Source organism: Neophocaena asiaeorientalis, unplaced genomic scaffold, assembly GCF_003031525.2.
Source record: "Neophocaena asiaeorientalis asiaeorientalis breed wild unplaced genomic scaffold, Neophocaena_asiaeorientalis_V1.1 scaffold62, whole genome shotgun sequence".
NCBI classification, from domain to species: domain Eukaryota; kingdom Metazoa; phylum Chordata; class Mammalia; order Artiodactyla; family Phocoenidae; genus Neophocaena; species Neophocaena asiaeorientalis.
The window spans coordinates 3,298,720-3,320,764 of NW_020175191.1; the positions used below are offsets into that span (position 1 = coordinate 3,298,720).

Genomic DNA, 22,045 nt, shown 5'->3' on the forward strand with positions numbered 1-22,045 from the left:
GGATGGAATGTCCTATAAATTTCAATTAAATCTATCTGGTCTATTGTGTCATTTAAAGCTTCTGTTTCCTTATTAATTTTCTGTCTGGATGATCTCTCCCCTGGTGTAAGTGAGGTGTTAAAGTCCCCCACTATTATCATGTTACTGTTGATTTCCTCCTTTATAGCTGTCAGCAGTTGCCTTATGTATTGAGGTGCTCCTATGTTGGGTGCATATTTATAATTGCTATATCTTCTTCTCAGATTGATCCCTTGATCATTATGTGTCCTTCTTTGTCTCTTGTAACATTCTTTATTTTAAAGTCTATTTTATCTGATATGAGTATTGTTACTCCAGCATTCTTTTGGTTTCCATTTGCATGGAATATCTTTTTCCATCTTCTCACTTTCAGTCTGTATGTATCCCTAGGTCTGAAGTGGGTCTCTTGTAGACAGCATATATATGGACAGAGGTCTCTTAGACTGTCTTCATTTCTTTTCATTCTTTTTTCTTTATTCTGTTCTGCAGCAGTGAGTTCCACCATTCCATCTTCCAGGTCCCTTATCCGTTCTTCTGCCTCAGTTATTCTGCTCTTGATTCCTTCAAGTGCAGTCTTCATTTCAGTTATTGTATTGTTCATGTGTTTATTTGTTCTTTAATCTTTCTAGGTGTTTGTTCTTTAATTCTTCTAGGTCTTTGTTAAACATTTCTTGCATCTTCTCAATCTTTGCCTCCATTCTTTTTCTGAGGTCCTGCATCATCTTCACTATCATTATTCTGAATTCTTTTTCTGGAAGATTGCCTATCTCCACTTCATTTAGTTGTTTTTCTGGGGTTTTATCTTGTTCCTTCATCTGGTACATAGCCCTCTGCCTTTTCATCTTGTGTATCTTTTTGTGAATGTGGTTTTTGTTCCACAGGCTGCAGGATTGTAGTTCTTCTTGCTTCTGCTGTGTGCCCTCTGGTGGATGAGGCTGTCTAAGAGGATTGTGCAAGCTTCCTGATGGGAGGGACTGGTGGTGGGTAGAGCTGGGTGTTGCTCTGGTGGGCAGAGCTCAGGAAAACTTTAATCTGCTTGTCTGCTGATGGGTGGGGCTGGGTTCCCTCCCTGTTGGTTGTTTGGCCTGAGGTGACCCAATACTGGAGCCTACCTGGCTCTTTGGTGGGGCTAATGGCAGATTCTGGGAGGCCCCATGCCAAGGAGTACTTCCCAGAACTTCTGCTGCCAGTGTCCTTGTCCTCACAGTGAGCCACAGCCACCCCCTGCCTCTGCAGGAGACCCTCCAACACTAGCAGGTAGGTCTGGTTCAGTCTCCCCTGGGGTCACTGCTCCTTCCCCTGGGTCCTGATGCGCACAGTACTTATGTGTGCCCTCCAAGAGTGGAGTCTCTGTTTCCCCAGTCCTGTCAGAGTCCTGCAGTCAAATCTCACTGTCCTTCAAAGTCTGATTCTCTAGGAAATCCTTCTCCCGTTGCCGGACCGCCAGGTTGGGAAGCCTGATGTGGGGCTCAGAACCTTCACTCCAGTGGGTGGACTTCTGTGATATAAGTGTTCTCCAGTTTGTGAGTCACCCACCCAGCAGTTATGGGATTTGATTTTACTGTGATTGCACCCCTCCTACTGTCTCACTGTGGCTTCTCCTTTGTCTTTGGATGTGGGGTATCTTTTTTGGTGAGTTCCAGTGTCTCCCTGTTGATGACTGTTCAGCAGTTAGTTGTGATTCCAGTTTTCTTGCAAGAGGGAGTGAGTGCACATCCTTCTCCTCCACCATCTTGAACCAATCTCTCTCATTTATATTTTTATTTTGGAAAATGTGTTTGTAACCACTTGTTGTTTAAATACACTTGCAGTCTAAATAGTTTTCTATTGCTGGCAAAGCTTTGAATTTTTGCAACAGTGACCACATATTAAAAAGCGGAGCATCTCTTCATTCCCAGTTCATTTTTAAGTGTACATGATGCTTTATTATTTAACTCAATAGTTTTACCAAAGCATAAATTGAGGTGTTTGTACTATGGTACTACTGACATCTTCTACCACTTGGATGCTTCTTTGAAAAGACAAATATTTAGCAAAATTAATAGCTACTTAAATGGTTTGAAGAGAAGGACGCCCAAAAATCCTTCTTGTCCTCAATCACTTCTCCTATTAATTTTGCAGAGCCTATGATATGCTATCTGTAGGTGCGTTGTTCATAGACTACTCTTCAATGTTTGTTCAAAGAAATCAGTACCATAGCTCTCTGATTCTCTCCTCAATCCCATCCTACATTAGACTAGGACCTGTAAATGCTGAATTTAAAAAGGCATGTGTTATCAGTTATTGGAGAGGAAGGGGCAGACTTAAGGGAATAGCTGGGATCAGGGCTCCAAGCTTCTGGCTGACAGAACTCAGTACCAGTGTGTGGCAGGGGAGACACCTAATGGACATTTTGTTAACTGATTACATTGTGAAACTCTTACCTTATGAAGAAAGGAATTAAAGAAGAAACTCTGGGCGTTTCTTCTGAGGCAAGATGGCCAACACAGGTCCTTCCCCTTTTCCGTGGTTGTAAGGTTGGATGCAACCCCTGCTTAGACCTCGTTGTACCTAAAGGGATCCCCTCAGAAAGAAACTCATCCTGCCACTGTCATGAGTCAGGGGTGACAACTTCTAGAATGTTCATTCCTTGAGACTGTAGAATTGTTGGGAGCATCTATTTGATACCTCCGTTAATGCAGAACATTTTCAAATCTTCTGCCTCAGGATTGTCCTTGGGAAGCCGCAGACTGGCCATCAGGCTAGCCCCAGGGTGGGTGGGGAGACCCTGAGAGAAGTCCCTGGATTGGGAGGTCCTCAGCATAGTATTTTCAACCACTGCCCCAGCCCTCTGTGCTCTAAATACAGAAAGGAGGGAAGAGGATTGTGTGTCCCCTGAGAACTGCCAATTCATTGATTTCCTCACAATTCCATTGCCCCTGCCTCAGCTTAGGCCATGAATTAATCTACATAGGAGGGCAAGAGGGTAAGTACTATCTTAGCATTAGCTATTATCACTCAGCCCCTGGACAATGGGAATCACCTCTTTATGGGCTTACCTGACTCCAATCTTACTTCCCTCCAACTTTACCTCCACACTGCACTACAGGTCCTTCCAAACCTGGGTGGCTCCCCTCTACCTTAAGGATAAAGCCCAACCTATCAAAAAGTCACACAAATAACACAATTATGTGGACCCTCATAACCCTCTCCAGTGTCATCTCTTGCTACACTTACCATAGCCCTCTGCCCCTATGAACTCTTGCACACTCTTCTTTTGTACTTTAGAAGTACTGAGCTACCCACAGGTGCAAGGATGCACTATGCTTCACACTTCCATATATAGTTCTCCTGGATTCAGGGTTTGGGAACACTCAGATTCTATGTAGAGCTAGCATTTATTGAGTGCTATGTTCCAGACCCTTTATATAAATTAATTCCTAATAATACTTTATATGTATTATTCCACTTAATTGTCACAACAATTTTCTGAGGTTGATATATTAAAATCCCCATTTTGCAGATAAGGGAATTGAGACATAGAGAAATTAAGAAACTTTCCAGTGACCCCAGGGTTTGTAAGTAGTGGAGCTAGTAGTTGAATCCAGAAAGTGTGATGCCAGAGTTTGCACTGTTAATCACTACACTGTGCTACCTCTGCAAATCATAGGTGAGAGAGTTTAATCTATGTTGTCTTAAATATCTAACAAAGGAAGAGACCCAGAATTAAAAATCACTCATCTAGTTTAAGCCTGGTGACCTTAAAATGGGAAGTTATTGCAATGATAAACTCAAAGTCATAATTAGCTTAAAACTGAATTTGTACCATGTTTGAGAGAACTAAGTATTGATGTATCTAATTAGCTTTGTTCTTAGATATTCTGTCAAAAACATCTTTGTCTTTTATGAAAAAATCTCTCCTAAGATACTGCCATATCACACTTGAAGAGAAATAAGATACGAAGGTTCAAGGCTTCTTAGGGGTCAAAGAAGGTATGTTCTGGAACTTTCTTACCGTGAGGGCTGCGATTCCAATACCGACAATTCCGATGAGCTGGAGCTTAACACTGATTATGCTCTCAATTTCATCAATGCAATTCTGTTTTGGAAAAGAAAAAGTCAGGAATAACAGCTGATGGTATGTGTGAATCATCACCCTGATCCAATCCTTTCCTTCTCTACAGAGCATCCTGTGAGAGTTAACCCATGTCACCTTCTGTTCATATTTAAACCATTCTTCCCAGATATCACTCTGATAACTTTAAAGCAAAAGTGTTGTTGGGGGAAAAATGACAATACTCTCCTTTTGGTGGAATTTTCCTATTTAGGCCAATGGCTCCTTCAAAGCCCTGAAACCTGGCTGGATGAAGCTATTCTGGGACCTGAGGCATTAAAAATTTGGGGCCTCTTCTTACTTTCAGCAAATAAAAAAAAGTAAAATATCCCCAAAATAATAGCCCCTTGCTTTTGGATTGTCATTTATAGTTTAAAAGACTTTCTACATACTTAGTCCAATTTACTATGCAAGGTAGGCATCACCTAGTAAGAAGCTATAAAGTCTGTATAGGTTCAAATTTAACAAAGGAAAGCCAAGTGTTGGGGGCTGGAGGACTGTTCTCTTCTATGGCGGCCGGGCTGGGTGGCCCTATTCTTTCATCTGTGTCCCATAGAGACCTGTGCAGTGTAGGTCCAAAGAACCTTCACGGATGGAGGAATATTGGACAGGGGGCAGAACAGATCACTTGTAATTGCAATTAGTTTCTCCAACTTCTATTTGGTCCTCTTAAATACAGAGGTATTCTCTCAACCCAATTTTGTCCTTAGGCTGCCCAGGTCCTTTTACTTGTCAATGGTCAGCTCTCTCTGATACCCACCTAAGCTCTATGAAACTCTTAACGCTATCCTCACATTTCCTGTCTTACTTCATTCATTCATCATTCATTCATTCAACAAATATTTCTTGAGCATCTGCCTTGCATTAGTCACCAGAATGTCATGGTGGATATGGAGAAAATAAGACATGGTTACTTTTGCCCTCAGGGAGCTCATAGTTTAGAGAAGGACACAGACTCACAAAAATAATTACAATACATTCTGGTAAAAGTTGAGAACCACTGCTCTAGATAGTGGCTCCCTTACTTATTAGAGTCAAGCTGTAGAAATTCTTCCAACCTTCCTCACCTGCACCTATAAACTTACACACTCCATTCATCCCGTGGCAGGTACTGCTGTAGGCAGTGAGCATGCAGATGAGAAAGGCACACTGCTTCTTTCTTCCTTCTCATTAAAGCCAAAGAAGTGCCCTGCTCTGCTGAAAGTCAACCCCTTTACTGGCTCTGGATCTTATTCTCTCATCTCCTCAGGAAGCCTGTGCTGTCACTTATCTCCTTTCCTTCCTACACGCTCAGCCTCTCCTTCTCTGTAGCCAAGCAGGCATCTGAAGTCTTAGCTTCCTCCCTTTCACTCCCCACTCACACCCAGTCAGTCACCTGTGCCTGTTGACTCTACCCCTGGACGTCTCTGTATCTGTCGCCTCCTCTCCCTCCCCATGGTATGTGACTTGCTCTAGTTCCTCATCCTCTCTCACCAGGAAAAACATAAGTGCCACCTAAGCGGCCTCCCTCCATTGGTCTCCAGCCTTCTGTTCTACCAGTCATACCCAGCAGCCTGAGTGCTCTTTCAACAATGCAAAACGGATTATGTTAGTTCTCTGCTAAAAGCAATGGCTTCTCCAAACTTCCAGGTATAAAACCATGCCATTGCCTGCCTTTTCAAAAATGTCCCTCACCATTCCCTCTAGACTCCCTATTCTCCTCCAGTCCTGGAATTGCATGCTTCTGTTCTTGCTGCTTTCTGGGCCTGGCATGACCTTCCTTTGTCAAAACTTGGCTCAAGGATCCATCCTCTGCAAGCTTTCCTGACTCCACTGTATTCTGTACAGGTATTGTGCTCTGCCGAGCATCAGCTCCCTTGACTAGTCTGTGAGGCCACTGAGGCAGGGACCATGTGTTTTTCACCTTAGAGTTTCCAGAACCTGGCATCGTGCCTGCCACGTAGCACTTCATAAAGGAAGCATTTATCAGTGCAATGACACCCCTGGAAGGGTACGGGGCAACGTCCTTAGGGTGCATACCTCTGGCCCTGGTGAGCTTAATTAATGCCACTGCATTTGCATCATTACTGGCAAGTCAGCACACCATTATTCCCCAGGGTACCAGGAGCCTGGGACTCATCATTGCTTCACTTATTCTGCATAGAATAAAGCTGAGGCTAGAAGCCACTGGCAGAGGGCCTCCCAGAATCACCCCTCCATCCCAAGGGCAAGAACCATCTTAACACCACAGGCAGGACAGGAACCTGGTAGAGAAGCTTACCTTGTGTCCTAGGAGCTCCTTTGGGCAGGTCGGTTGGACCTGTTCAGAGCTTTCTTTTCCACAGCACTGAAACTAGAGAGTCCGAAAAGAGCTTTTAGCACAAGGAGGGAGAAGCTGAAGCTACAAATCCGGGTATCACTGCTAAGGACTGGGTGTGCTGAGGCCGTAAAACAGCTCTGAGGCCTGACACTACAACCTAGTGGCCGTTCTGGAGACAGTATGAAGAGTCACATAGTCGTGCTAGCAAAGCAAGAAACGACTTCACCAAATCTGTCCAAGTTTTATGACAGGAGGTGACTGAAGGCAATGCAAACAAGGCAAGAAGCTAGCTGACAGTGCCTGTGTAAACTGCTGTTCTTTAGACAGGAGTTAGGTCTTTAGATTCTTCCTTTCAGCCTTGCTGAATAGCTAAAGTTTTATGAGCTTCAGGAAAGGCTCATTAACTGAGGAGAGCCTAGGACGGACAGGAGAAGTGGCCACAGTAAACCCCAGGGGCTAAAAGACTGGGGCTTGAATACTGGCCAGCCAACAGGTGTCCTGCCTTACGGCTGCCCTTCAAAGACAAAGGAACCTGTGTGCTGTCTGATGTCCCTGGGGCAGCTGCAGCTGAACAGGATAAATGGTTGGCACCTTCCAGGACAGACCTGTGACAGACAAGAACTGGGCTACCTTAAAACACCTGGCCAGGAGTTCATAGCTACTTCTCCATATGACAGGGGTTGAAAAATCAGGACGACACTGGCCTGGCCCATCTCCCCCGGGGAGCCTTCCTTGATGAACTGCCCGCAGCTTAGAACACTGTACTGACAGCGTGTTCTCACAGGATGTCCCGGGAGAAAAGCAGCGTGCCTGTCTCATGTGCCCCTTCATTTTACAACTGAGGGTTCTGAGTGAGGATCAGGAAGGCAAGGAACTTGCTCCAGGTCACAAAGCTGTTCCATGGCACAGCTGCAGCTAGAGATAAGCTTTTCTGTCTTGAAGGTCACAGCTGTTTCTGTTACATCACAAGGCCACTCTTGTTTTTGCTTTTTTTTGTTTTTGTTTTTGTTTCTTGCAGTACGCGGGCCTCTCACTGTTGTGGCCTCTCCCGTTGCGGAGCACAGGCTCCGGACACGCAGGCTCAGCGGCCACGGCTCACGGGCCCAGCCGCTCTGCGGCATGTGGGATCTTCCCGGACCGGGGCACGAACCCGTGTCCCCTGCATCGGCAGGCAGACTCTCAACCACTGCGCCACCAGGGAAGCCCCACAAGGCCACTCTTGAGAGAACCTGATATTTACTTGGGCAGCTGTCTTGATGTTCTTATTTGTGTGTGCTCTTCTGTCTCTTTGGGTGCATGTCCTGACTTCCTTCTGTCGACTCTGTGTTAGGCCTCTTTCTCTTCTAGGTTCTACACATAATGCAAACCATGGCTCCCACGAAGGCAGACATATAGTGCAGTTGCCTGGCTTCACTCAATTTATTTTTAATCTAGGTGATTAGAGAGAACCTGGCTCATGTATAATCTTTAGAAGATTCCATTTTAAGGAAGAAGTAGAGTCACTTACTGTTGAGTGGAAGGTGATGAGAGTCCCATTTCCCTTTTCCCTGTCTCTAAGGTAATCGTTATAAGCTTCTTCATACATGGTCTGAACATGTCGTATAGCCTGAAAAATTACCAGGAAAACAAGAGGACGTGAGTGAGAAGTTTCAAACGTTCCCCTTTCATCAAGAATAAAGCCCCTCTTCCCTACCCTTCAAAAATATGGCATTTCCATATGTTTATCTGGATTTAAGGGTAATTCTGCCTATATGGAACAGATTATAGATTCTGCAGTTTCTAATATGCTTCTGAAGATGGAAGGATAGATTAACCAAGAATAATTTTCATAGACTAGAAAGATTTCTTAGAGTGGAGGTTCTCAACCTGGAATGGACCTCAGCAACAGCTGAACCCCAGATTCCTGGGCCCCAGCCAGGTGATTCTGGTACACAGCCAGGGTAGAAACCTATGCATTCTTGGGACTCCATTAGTTACAAGTACTCAAGTCTTTTCATGACATGGTTTAAAAGGTGTTCACGACCAAGGAAAACTGTTTCAGCATTCAAATATCATAGAAAATGTAGAGAATGCTTTTTCTAGTATAATTGCATGTGATCCCCAAATCCATAGGCTCTCAAGAAGTCATAAGATCCAATTCCTCTAACCTACAAATATAACCAGCTACTTTAGAAAAATTCCAGAGGAGCTGACATTTACTTATTCTACATGTTTACCGTTTTTAAAATCTAAAATAAGTTCATAAACACAATATTGATGGCACATGAATTTATGTAAAATACAGTAAACTTAAGATTCCATTCTTCCTCCTTTTCCATTTCACTCCTCTCTTCCCCACTGCATGTTTACACCTAAAAAGACCCCTTCCTCTGTGGATTCTCCTGATAACCTATTCTGCCCACCTATAGTTTGAGCAAAAATCTTAACAAACTGGCTTCACTGGCACGCAGGAGGCTGCCTATAGTCTTTGAGGACGACCTGGCCTCTGCCCAGGCCAAACCCTAAGGACAAAGGACAGGCTAACAAGGGATGAGAATGCGTGTTCTTCCCCATCCTTCTTTCTCATACCTGCAATCTATCTCCTCCCACATTCCAAACAGGCTCATCTTAAATTAGAAATCCTTTTGTTACAAAAAACATAGGCCTCTCTATATATCTAATGAAAGCTAGGAACTATCTCCCCAGAAATATGGGTGCACCTATATGCACGCACACACATACACACATATGCTAAAGTCCACACCACACTCCTAGGTTAAAAAGTTCTGCATAAACGATTATTGTGGGGGTTATTTGGCTTTGGACTATCACTGTGGGTACCAATATTCTCATGACCTTTGCCGTAAAGAGAACACTTTAACCATCGTTAAAAAACAATTAGTAATATTTACTTACTACATCCTTGCCTATAAAAGCAAATACTCCAGTGGTTATTTCAGCAGCAAATATCACCAATAGGCAGGTAAAAAACTGTAGAGGAGAGAAAATACTAACTTCATTAATTCAGTACCTTTTCAGTTTACTTAACCTCTTTGACTCTAGTTCCTTTTGAAAAACACTAGGCAAGGTTATTAGTTTGAAGAGATCTAGCAGGAAGCACTTGGCCCCTTAGTTATTCATAGTTTGTTCACACATTCATTCACTCATTAATTCATTCAGCAATTGTTTATTGAGCATTTGCTCTGTGCCAGGTACTGTCCTTGATACTGGGTATACAGTGGTGAATAAGATAAGCTCTCAGTGCCTCTGCTCTCAGGGACCTTATAGTAGAGAGAGGATATGATAAATGAGTAAGCAATAAAAGAGTAAGTTAATTTCAGAGAGTGATATAGAAATCCCACAACCTAGAACAGCGCCCAGCACCCATATGTTCAGTGACTACTTGATGAACAAAAGAGATTCTATAAAGATATAAAATAAGACCAGAAGATAGAGAGTGGCTGGTGGGACTGGGTTTGGGGAGGGGGTGACTTGAGACTGTGTTGTCTGGATGGCTTCCCTGAGGAGGTGGAAGTGGAGGTGAAGGGTGTCCTTCTGGACAGATTTCTGTTCCAATCTCAGGGTCTGCTCTGATTAAACTAAGTTCAGTGATAAACAAGACCTGAGATGCTCAGCAACAGGGGGAAGAGAAAGAATAGAGAACTGAGGGAATGAGTTAGAAATCTTACATGGCAAGAGATCAGGAGAAGGGCTTCCCTGGTGGTGCAGCAGTTGAGAATCTGCCTGCCAATGCAGGGGACACGGGTTCGAGCCCTGGTCTGGGAAGATCCCACATGCCGCTGAGCAACTGGGCCCATGCACCACAACTACTGAGCCTGCGCACCTGGAGCCTTGCTCCGCAACAAAAGAGGCCGCGATAGTGAGAGGTCCGCGCGCCGTGATGAAGAGTGGTCCCCGCTCGCCGCAACTAGAGAAAGCCCGTGCGCAGAAACGAAGACCCGACACACCCCCAAAATCAATCAATCAATGAATAAATTTATTTTAAAAAAAAGAGAGATCAGGAGAAGCAGCCACAGTTCAAACACCAAAGGTTGCAATGAGTAAGGAGAGGCCGCCTAATAAAACTGCCATTTCTTCTCATGGAGAAACACAAAAACTTTCTTCCTGCTCCTCTTCTTTCTTAGGTCACACTGGCACTGGATGTATAGCAGTTAACGGAAATTATTTCATTTTTTTTTAAAAACCAGAGGCTACTAAACTAAATAGCCTTAAAATAAACCACAAGAGGTATGTTTGTTTAAATTACTGATCTCAAACAGCAGTACTTTTCTTATAGATAACAGTACTTCCCTGACTCTGGGAATCTTGTAGCTGCCTCACTCATTGTGAAATTTTATTAGGCACTTTTTCTCCCAAAACATCTTCACACTAATGACCTATTTTTTCACATTTTCCACAGAGGTAGGGACAAAGAGAACATCCAGCTCCCTTCAGGCCAAGTCCCTCCCCACCTCGCCCCACTTACAGATCCGAGAACACACTGGGACTCCCGCGTGGCTCCACAGCACCCGAGGAAGCCCACGGCCATCATCAGGGCCCCCGCTCCAACCAGCACATAGAGCCCTGGGGGAAGAGGCCAGAGAAGATGCTGACTACGCAAGATCGGCTCCCTCCCCGGCACCAATGCTGCCAGCCCAGCCTCTGCCACCACTGCCCCAGGCATCTGGCCCCGCAGGGCCTTCAGTTGTTAATATGATAAAGGTAACCCTTGTGGAAGGCTTCTTGCTGAGAGCTTCATACACCTGACTTCATATATCCTGCACAAGGATCCTGAGAGGTAGGGGCTGCTGTAATCCCCAGGGAACAAAGAAAGCCCATGCTTACAGAGGTGAAGGGAGCTGCCCAGGCTCACACAACCAGCGAGGATGGGAAGTCGCCTTTGTCCCACAGCTTACGCTTAGTCATCTGCAAGTGCCTCCTACGTGCCACGCACTTCACCTGCCAGATCTCCGCCACCCCTGTAAAGTGGGCGTTAATACCATGCACAGAGATTGGCGGCAGTGGGTCCAGGGGCGGTGAGGAGCCAGTGCCAGAGCTGGGACGTGAACCCCTGCCGTCCTAGGAGCCCACGGCCCTCGTGGCACTCTGGAATTAGTGGCTGTCCCCATCTCATGAGAGGCCCTGAGGACAAAGTGTCTGGGACGGGAGGGAGGCCGTTGATCTGCCCAGGCTCAGACGGAGAAGCAGGGAGTGGGTGGAACGGAAGAGGGGAGCTTTTAGTCAAGGAGAGGGGCGGAGGGCACAGCGATGAGACAATATGGTTTTGTGTGAATGATAAACTCTAGATGGCAGTACCATATACACTGGATGCACGCAAGGTGGTAAGTGTTACAAGAAAATATCCAGTGAGGGGAGGTGATAAGGTAATATGCACCAAATAATGTTATTATTAATATAATATTAGCTACATTTATTTTAAGGGCTTATTTTCTCCAGGCACTACTCTAAGGACCTAGCACAGATTTATTAATTTAATCTTCATGAAGCAGGTACCATTATTATCTCCATTTTTTTAGACAGAGGAACTGGGCCCCCAAAGGTTAAGTGACTTGCCCAAGATCATAGAGCTGGGATAAAAACACCCATCTGCCTCTAAAGCTAGCTCATCACCATTATCCCATCCTGCCTCTCCGACAATAACAGCGGCCTTAACTCGGGTGGTCGTTTCACTTAGTTCTGAAGTCAAGCCACAGGAACAGCTGTTCCACGGAGAAAGAGAAGGGCAGAAATGTCTTGTTCTGAGAGAAATAAAAGCGAGCCAGTTTTTTACTTCCTTTCCTGATCCTGAGATAAGTTAGAACACAATATGGGGCCTGGCACTCGACTTGCTTAGAATAATGCCAATCACCTCAACTTTATTTTCTGCATTTTGTTCATGGGAACCACTCCCATCCGCGAGAGGGCGGGCAGCTGGCGCCCCACCTCTGTGGGGGAACCCTGAGGTTGGCCTGCAGGGTGTCTCCAGGGGCCCCTCTGGGTGCTGACAGTGGTTTGTGGGCAGCCCCCTCTGTTCCCCGACAGACTAGGCGGCAGGCTGGGCTGCTCTGCTCCCTGCACCACCCAGGCTGTTCTCAGGGCCCTTTTCAGGGTCCGGGAAGCCCTGCTCTTCTGAGGTCCTGAGACGGGTATTTATTTATTTCCCAATAGGCGGGCTCAGCCACTTCCTCCCTTTTCCTTTTCTCTAAAAAAAATAATTTCATGGGGAATGGATGTGGTAATGAGAGAAATGATACTGTATTAAAAATAATACTATTGTTGGTCCCACTGCCGAAATACCTTATTGTTTTAAAATTTTTCAAAGCTCTTTTATTTCCATCATCTCTTTGGCTCCTCAAAACAGCACCACTAAGTAAGGCAAGTATTATACACATTTCTATTTTACTAATGGGGGTAACAGCGGCAAGAGGGCTCCAGGCTGGATACGCAAAGCCTTGAGCCCCGATTCCCACCCGAATGGAGCAGTTCCCTCACAGAATGTCTCCTGGGTGGGCCACCTTACTGTACTGATTTCTTACTTGCAATGTTCATTGCCTCTTCACTGCTACATGATACAGTCTACAGATTCTGCGTGGAGTCATTAGAGACTGGAGCCACTGGGAACATTATCCGTCCTACACTCCAGCCACATAGGAATTCACTATGATGTGACCCAGCCTACTCTTTTCCATGTTGTACCTCTGTGGGTTCTCATCTATGTCTCTCTCTATAGATGTTAGGTCCTTAAACAAACCTTATTCACCCTACATAGAATATGCTAGGAACAAGACAGAATTCTCGGTTAGTGTTTGTTGGATAAGAGGATAAAGAGAGATCACGCTAAATCTGAAGTTCTGGACTGGCTGTCTACTGTTGCCCATCTTTGCTTAGAGATACATGCCGGGGATACATCCCAACAAGCATCCAAGAAGCCACCAGAGGGCTGGGCTCTCCCAAGTCAGGTAGATGAGGGCATGGCTGCACACCGTGGGGAAAGCCTTCTGAGAGTGTGGAATCTAGGAGAGAGGGGTGCTCCTGCGGAGGCTGGGGTACAGAGGACAGAGGCACCAGGCTCTGAGGAGGACAGACCTGCTCCCAACTGAGAACAAGCTAACTCAGCCCCTTGTCCTTCTGAAATAAGAGCTCCCCAAGAAAATTCACTTATTTGTACAGTATTTCATTCTTAGGCTATCAGAATTCCAGAGCTCACAGCAAACACCCTGAAACTGCTCCAGGGGCTCTGATTCCTGAGGCCTCTCCCCAGCAAACCTCCATGTGCATGTGTGGCCACAGGACTCAGTTCAATGCCAAATGAGCACTGCTGGTTGGAGCTGATGGGAAAATCTGAGGAAATTCTACACGTGGCAAATTTCTTGGGCTGCTGATTTCAGTTCCAAGTCTGGTTGTAATACTCTGCATACCACAAGGCCACTTGTAGCTTCCAAGCATACCTTATCGTTTTTTTTTTTTGATCTGGCCCTCAAAACATAGTTGTTGAATGAATGCATTAATCGGCAGTCACATTTTACTTCCAAGATGGTTTCTGTAGAGCCCTCTCGCTCCCGCGGCAGCTTTGTGACAAGTGTATGACCTATTTCTCAATCCCCTATGCTTTCTGAGTCCTATTTCCCTTGAGTTGAAAAAGAGAAAACACTTTGATATTGCATTTTTAGCAGTAGTAGCTGGGCCTTGCAATGCCAGTGATCTCCAGGTGACATGCTACCACCAATTTCCTGACAATTTCATCACTTGTCTCTGGTTTCCGATCCTTCTTTTGAAGCTAGAAGCATCATTTCAGTTAACACAGAAAGGAGACAGTGGCATCCTAAAAGCCTTGTCTGCATCAACTCATTTTTAAATGGCTCCCCTTTAAGGACTGGGTAGTGACACGCTCATCAATTTCGGTGGCTTTTTGGCTGTAGATGATTTTACATACCCGCCTAATGACCATTTTTCCTCTGGAAATATTTTTCTCTGCCTCTGTGCAACTTTCCCTCTCTCCCAGCTTGCCCTGGACACACATAATTATATATGTATTTAGAATATTGGATGGGACTTAGTTTATGGGGAAGGTAAGGACTAGGTACTGTGCAGCTGTTAGTTATTGAGTGCTGTCCTAGGAGCTGAACATACATTAGTCATGGAGTCATTCAACACTGAGTAACCACCACCATTCCCAGTGCCTCAGCTGCTCTATGCAGCATCTGTCCTTTGCCCTAGGCAGGCATTATGTCAGGAACCTGCCACCTGGAAGCCTCAGTGCTACCAGTTGGTGTCTCGCCCTGACTACATGGCATCTAAACCACCCTTTTATCTTCCCCTCTTTTACTCTCCCACATCATTGTGCCTCCCGCAGGCTGAGTCCTTCCTCAGCCTGCCCTCACTGCTGTAATGACAGCTGACATTTATTGAGGGCTCATGACACAACAGGTACTGCGCTCAAGCCACGTTCATAGGTTAAATCATCTCATACATCAACGCTATGAGGTATGTAGAAATGGTATTCATATTTCACAGATTAGGAATCTGAGACACGGAGAACTAATTTATGGAAGATTGCATGACTAGTGAGGGGGGAAACTGGAACTGAACCCGGGGTTCTATTCCAAAGTGCACACCCTCACTCCCATGCTGCACTTTCAGAAGGAACTCAGAAGAAGCATGATTTTCTTAGCTAGAAATCTGTGAATTTTGCAATTTACAAATGGCAGGAGGGTTCTTTTCCTTCTTCCTTGAGAAAAGTGCCCGAGGGATCTATCATTGATGATTTCTGGGTTTTCCCTTCAAAGCACATTGGTGGGAGCTAGAAATCCAGGCCTGCCGACCGCGCCTTTAGGTAAGTCCTCTTATTCCTCAGTTTTGTTATGTGTAATATGGCAATAATTATCTATTAAGTTCTTGTAAAAATGCTTTGGAGAAATTGTCTCAACAATGTAAGCTATGGCACGTGTCTGTTCTGCAATTACTAGGAATCTCAGGTACAACTAAAAACTGAGAAGTAAAACAATATTAGCAGAGTGAGTCAGAGTTTTTAAAAAGTCAAGCCAGCCCCTCAGCACTCAGCGCTGGAATGCTTTCCTTACACATAACATCCAGCCGCCATCAAAGCCAGGCTCTGCGGCTCTGGATTCACAGGGAGGGACAGCCACAGAAAGCCTGCGATCCCGGAGAGCGAGTGGCTGCAGTCTGTGTGGGCAGCCCCTTCCCCTTCATGGAGGAACCCGATGACGCCCTCGGTCCTCTGCTCACAGACATGACTTCATGTGCTCCGGCTTTCTGAGGGCCGAGGGGATCGCTCCTCACTCTGCCTCCTGGAAAGAAGACCCCTGTGCTGCCTATACCACTAAGGGGCAGCCCCAGGGACAAGTTGTAACAAGAAAGCAGAGGGGCACATTGGTGGAACTTGGAAGACACTGGGGCCTTCTCCCAAGAGTTCACTGAAGGAGACTAATGTGGAAAGGGTCTGGGAAACACCAAGTCACCCAGCCTTTCTTGCTGCCAGCTCCACGCTTGCTAGGCTCTCCTTTCTCCATGATAGCAACCAGTGGACATGACAGCCTGGGTCGGCCTCCAGGTCTCGACCTGAGCTCTGAGGTCCTTGAGAAGAGGCAGCAGGTGCAGTGTCTGACTACCTGGCTCCCTGGCCTCATTTCCAGCTCCCCTCACAGCTGGATCCTCTCCACGCTGGCCTCTGGCTGTGAAGTCACCTCCAGATCTTTATTATAAGAAGGGACCTTCTCTCCATCACCAAGGAGAAAGACCCAAGGGTCCCAGAGAGGAAAGCATCCCCCTAGAGGCGGCAGTCATCTGCCCAGAAGCAGGGAGCTAGACCACGTGCCTGCCTGAGGTCCCTCTCAGGGAGAGGTGGTATTTCTTTAAGAGTGCTTCAATGGGCCAAGCCTACTCTCCAGGGCTCTTTAACAATGGGGTGATAAGAGTGTAATGGGCTGATTGCTCTGGAACCTATTCTGAAAAGGAAAATACACAGAGCAGTGCACAGTACCCTGTGACATGAAGTGAGATTTTCCAAAAACTGGGCCTGCTTCTTCTTTAAAGTCCTGTTACCTCACACTGTTTGCTATGCAAGTCCGTAAAATGGAATCCTGGTGTACTTTTCTTCTCGTTTTATTGCTAGGGAACTGGTGTCTTTCCTATTTGGAAAATTATTTATTGAGGAAAGAAACATCAATTTCTGTAAACATGTATATTGCTCTATTTATATTATAAGAAGTATTTAAAGTGGAAAAAAGGTTCCTGACCTCACAAGGACTTTTTCTTGTTGGCACTCTCCAGAAAGACAGCACAGGGAAACAGAAAAAGCACAGGCCTGGGCGTTGGCAGACCTGGGGTGCGGGCTGAGCCCCACCCTGAAGGGCTGGAAAACCACGGCTGACTGTCAGCACCCCTCCTCCTCTGCTTCAACCCCTGGTCCTCAGTTTCCTTATTCCGTCTAGTGCTAAGACTCTATGATAATCCACTTCTCTGGACTTCAAGCACTGACCGTGAGCATTCTCACCACCAGCCACTCAAGGGTGACTCAGAGAGGGGAGGGAGAACCAAGGGTGGGCAGACCCACGCCGCGCCCCAGGCTGCCAAGAACAAGCAGGAAGGATTCAGGCCCTGCTGTGAGGGCTGTTGTTTTCCCCACCCAGAGTTCACTTCCTTTTCTTTTCTATTAGACAAAGAACCTCCTCCACTCTCAGTCCTTGTGGTCTGAGAGGGCTGACTCGCCTCAGTTCCAAGGCAGGTGTGAAGCCCAGGCTTCAGCCAACAAGCCCGTCCCAAGCAGCTGGCCGCGATGACTGGTGTGGGAACGGGCACTGGACCCAAGATTGCCAGTGACAGTGCGACCCAGGACTTTGGTTGGATCAGTTGGAATGAAAGAAGAGTGTACTGTTGCTGAGGTTACCTGGGAGATGGCGCCTGGAGCTGTGGGTGGACGTTTTATCACGTCTAGGGGGAACCTGCCCCAAACTGGAGCCACAGGAAAGCGGAGCTAAGAGGTGGCTACAGACCGCATTCCAATCACATCACTTGTGTCCCTGTGAGGAGAACTAATCCTGACTTTTCAGTTATGTGAGTCAAGAAATTTCTGTTTTGCTCTAGACAGTTTGAGTCAAGTTTCTGTGATTTGCAATTAAAAGAGTCCTGACCGATATGTCTATAAATATATGACATTTCTTGCATCTTGGGCTGTTCATGTTGCTTTAGTTTACATTAGGAAATAGGATCAGGAACGTCTGTATAGAACTAGTTTGTTCTCCTATTTAATGCAGGAATCTCCTGTATTGATAAAGGCTCCATTCTGATTTTGGGTTAAATACCAAGGTATCAGAGGGATCACTGTAGAAGTCTGCTCAGCTTCTTTGATTTATCAAGTCATTAGAAAGCTTTTCTTATGTTGGCCCCAAATCTACACCTGTGAAATTGCTATCAGTGCTTTGTTTCTGGAGCAACACAGACAGAGGCTGCCCCCCAGACTGGCTTCCATCTTTCCTTCCACATACCCGCCCCTCTCTCTAACCGAGCAGGGTCTCTTACCTCAGGTTTCCATCTGAAAACCATGAGTTGTGACTTCTAGGCTTGACTCTGTCTATCATTGATATCTTTTTTGTTTTGATTCCTTCTGTCCCTGAGTTTAACGATGTTTAATAATAATATTTAATAATGCTTAATAAAGTTTCTTGTCTTTCTGTCCCTTTCTTCACAATTCCTACTGCAACCACCATGGGTTATGCCCTTATTTCTTCAGGCCTGACTATATCAATAATCTAGCACCGTCTTTTTCTGTCCTCCTCTCTCATTCCACAATAATCTCTTTAAAATGCAGTGTAGGTCGTTCCCTCCCCCAAACCCTAAATTATCCTTCTATTGTTTATTAAATTAACTGGCCCTGACGTTCAAGGCCCTCTATACTTGTCCTCTGTCCCTCCCCGACTTTCCTAATCTTAATTCCTACCATGCCCATATCCTTTACGTTCTGGTAAGAGTCCTCTGCCCAGCCTCGGCTTGCTAATCACTATCCTATAGACACACTGTGTGCCCCAAACCTCTGCAGTCCCTATTCTTCCTTTTCTCTATCGATTATGGTTGGTCTTTCAAACCTAACTCAAATCCTTCTTGCCTCACCAGTTTAGAATGACCCCTGATGCACCAACTGCAAATACCACTAAGTCAGCACTTGGTTACACACTAGTTTCTCATCCCCTACTTATCACATGGTCTCAGAATTGGAGGCTACGTCAGCCTCCAGCTCCTCACCCCTTTCCCACAGTTGGAGGGAGACAGCAACTACCCCTCCCACACTGAGGCCTCTCTCCATGGCAGCCCTCCCTCCACCCCTCCCTCCTCTCTCCACCCGCCTCCACTCCCCCTTCTCTCTCCCCTCTGCAGTCCCTAGTCACGGAGGGATGAGATTGACCCTTCCACATCTTGAGATGTCTCTCTTCATTTTGAATTATGTGTCTCTCCTAGACAATTTAAAATACAAGATCACAAATACACAAAACCAGACCCTGACTGGGCAAGGGTCCCCCGTCACCCCAGATGGATGAGTGAATAACTGACTTTGTGGTGTGCCCACTCCACTCGGGGGGCAAAGGGGCTTTTCCAATTCTTTGGAAATGAATTGTGGTTACACGCTGGGCTTCTTTTCTTGAAGTGGCTGAAAGAAACACAACAGTTCAGTTCCACCTGGTCTTCCTTGGTTTTAGAAGCAGAGGGATGAACCACGTGTGGGGTGGGCAGGGTAGGGGTGGTAGGGCCCTCTCCTCTCCACTTGGACCACACATCCCTACCCCAGGGCCAGGTGGGCATCTGGGGCTCAGGTGTGCCTCCTTTCTCTCCCTCCATCCCCCGTCCCAGAAGTCCAGGTGCAGGCTCCCCTCGAAGCCGGGGCAGCCCCAGCTAAGGTGGAGGAGAGCTGAAGTCACTCACCTATGTAGAAGTACTCTGGGGAACTGTCCTCCGAAGAGAAATCCTTCATGGTGCCTCCAAACCGAAACCACAGTCCAAAAGCAATGACTGCCGACCCTGCCAGCTGAAAGGTAAACAGCCTGCATTTACAAGGGAGGGGAAAGTGTGCGCAGGACCTGGGAGGCCTGAGGCCCCAGAATCTGAGGGTTGGAGGGGGTCCCCTAAGAAACCAGCCCATCTCCTCTTCACGTTTCTTATAATAGGAGTGGAATGATGTGCTCAAAGCCCCCAGCCCACCCCAGGTCCCTGATGTGATATTAAAACTGGGGTTTCCTGATTGCAAGCCCAGAGTTTCTCCCATTCTGCCAGGCTCCCCCGCGGTTACGGGGCATACACAGCACAGCCCAGGAGGTGTCTCAGAAAGGGTATTCCCACAACAGTCCCCCGGGAAGGTATTTGGTTCCTGCCCTATTGTCCCCTGCTGGGCACTTGGGATTTCCTCACCAACACCACAGTGAGAGGTCACCGAGAGCAAGATGAACTCCGAGACTGGGGGAAACCCACTTTTTTAAATGGGAAGAAAACACGCCAACCTCAGAACCTGCCCACACCTCCTGAGTGTCCAGTGTCCAGTTAGAAAGCCATTTTAGAGGCATCTAGACGCTGTCCTAACCCCCAGGTTGCCACTGTCACTGTGCCCCACTGCCTGGGGATGGTTTTGCAGGCAGTGAGGGAAACTGGCCGGGGTTGTTTTGTTTCTTTTTTTTTTTTTTTGGTTGCTATTTTGGGTTTCCATGGAAAGCAAGAAAGGAAAAAGTAATTTTCTGAAAAAGCCTGGTCTGTGTGCTGTGTGGCTCAGGGAGAGGCTGAGTGGCCGGTGCAGGCAGCGGCTGGGCAGGCTGGCGGCTGGTAGAGTCATGGCCCGCTTCCTCTCCGCCACTCGGAGGGCTTTTGTGAGGCTCTGCACCTGAGCTGGAAGCCTTTCCTTCCCAGGACTGTCACAAAGGCCCGCCAGCAGGCTCCAGCCAGGGTCTCCTCTCTCTCCACAAACACCCATCTCGAATTTCATTGTGTCAATCAACAGATGGCCACTGGCACCTTCTGGACTCAAGGCACCACAAGTGAGCAGAGATGTAGAAAGAGTCCCGTGGTTCTGCCAACCCATCCAGTTAGTGTTGGGCTCCCCTAACCCCTCCCCAGACCAACAGTTTAGAGGCTGCCCCCGCCCCAGCAGGGAAGAGTAGACACAGATGCTGGCAAAAGGGGGACAAGCACACAAGTCAGAGAAGTAGAGGTTTAATAAGGAAAAATGATGTCAAAGTCAGGGTCAGACCAGAGCCCTGTTTATACAAGATCCTTCTGTCTGTGGGCTATTTGTAAAGAGCCGGGGCTATCTGTCTGAATATATATGAGGACTTTATCTTTCTTTACCCTCCATCTTCCCAAGGCCCATTCCCTCCGTGGCCGGCTTCTTAAGCAGACCAGCATGACTGCCGCAGGAGGAATTGGAGGGGCAGAGGTCTACCAGCTGGACTCTCTAATGTGGAACAACGAAAAGTTTCCAGTACTTAGAGGAAAGCACTAATTAGATAATGTGAGGAACAGCTAAAGGAACTGGGTTCAACCAGCTTTCAAAGGTTTTGCATTTTTTAAAAGGGTAGCAAGGAGTGGAGAAATATTCCGAGAAGTCATGTTAAAACATTAACAATACTTTTCTTTGACAGGTAAAATTACAGGTGACTTTTCTCTTTTCACGGTACTTTCTAAGGTTTGTGCGTGAAGCATGTATTACTCTTGTAAGTTTAAAAGTGTGATATGGTAGTTTAACTGATCAGTCCAGAAAAAAATGGGGAGAGTTTTCTTGGGCTGTGCTTTAGTTTGGGAGGAAATCGGCTTTGAGGTCATTGCTGTTTCTGGTGCAGGGAAGAGGTCATTGTGAGGTCATTGCTGTTTTCTGATGCCCTTGGGAAAGCCCCATCCTCGGAGTGCTAGGGGCTCCCTGGGACAGATGTGCCCAGCAAAGCCTCACAGGCAGCCCTGCCTATGCCGCCTCTGCAGCAACTCGGTGAAAAGAGTTTCCAAGTACAAAGCAAAAATCTGTTGATGGAGGCGTCAGGCCAAGGCCTGTAATCACCGAGCAGACTGTGGAGGAGGTGACTGGTCCCAGGGACACCCTATCACGAGGCCACATTTTTGGCACCTCTGTACACAAGCTCTAATTTATAGCTGTCTGGGATCATCCTCCCAGACGGAATACATTTGTCCATTTTTGGCACCGATGTGTTTGATTCATAATGGAAAATTAAAAGAGAGGCTGCAATTTAAAGCCAAGGGGCAAAATGAGAAAAACTCTGCGCCTGCTCGTCCACACCCCCCAACCCCAAACCCAGGCTTTCCTCCTGGGTCAAGGAAACTGCGGTGCGGCTGAATGTCATCACTGCGGAGGGAATCCTCCCAGCATGCCACCGGATCAGGAAAACTGTGGGCGTGGGCCAGGTCAAGCCCGAGGCTGCGCCTGATGACAGCCATCACCGATTTGGAAAGTGGCATCAACAGGGACAATGAAGCCCTTTGGTCCTTTGCAACTCATTGTTCTTTCAAGACTCTTGAAATACTCTGTGTTCACTGGACTTTGGTTGCTCTATCACACACCTGAAATTGCTTGAAAAAAATTCACACCGCGCTTCCCTGGTGGTGCAGTGGTTGAGAGTCCGCCCGCCGATGCAGGGGACACGGGTTCGTAC

At 46.7% G+C, this 22,045-nt stretch overlaps 1 protein-coding gene across 1 annotated transcript in view; it reads right to left on the minus strand.

Annotated features, from left to right (window-relative positions):
- Window positions 1-21,949, minus strand: part of TSPAN2 (tetraspanin 2) — a 24,651-nt gene extending 2,702 nt beyond the window's left edge. Inside the window, exons 1-6 of the mRNA XM_024764829.1 lie at window positions 19,323-21,949; window positions 10,876-10,973; window positions 9,306-9,380; window positions 7,918-8,016; window positions 6,372-6,443; window positions 4,013-4,096 (exon numbers count right to left, since the gene is read on the minus strand). Of these exons, the coding sequence (XP_024620597.1) occupies window positions 4,013-4,096; window positions 6,372-6,443; window positions 7,918-8,016; window positions 9,306-9,380; window positions 10,876-10,973; window positions 19,323-19,662 (768 nt within the window). The 5' untranslated portion in view covers window positions 19,663-21,949. The remainder of the gene's footprint in view (window positions 1-4,012; window positions 4,097-6,371; window positions 6,444-7,917; window positions 8,017-9,305; window positions 9,381-10,875; window positions 10,974-19,322) is intronic.
- Window positions 21,950-22,045: the final 96 nt, after the last annotated feature.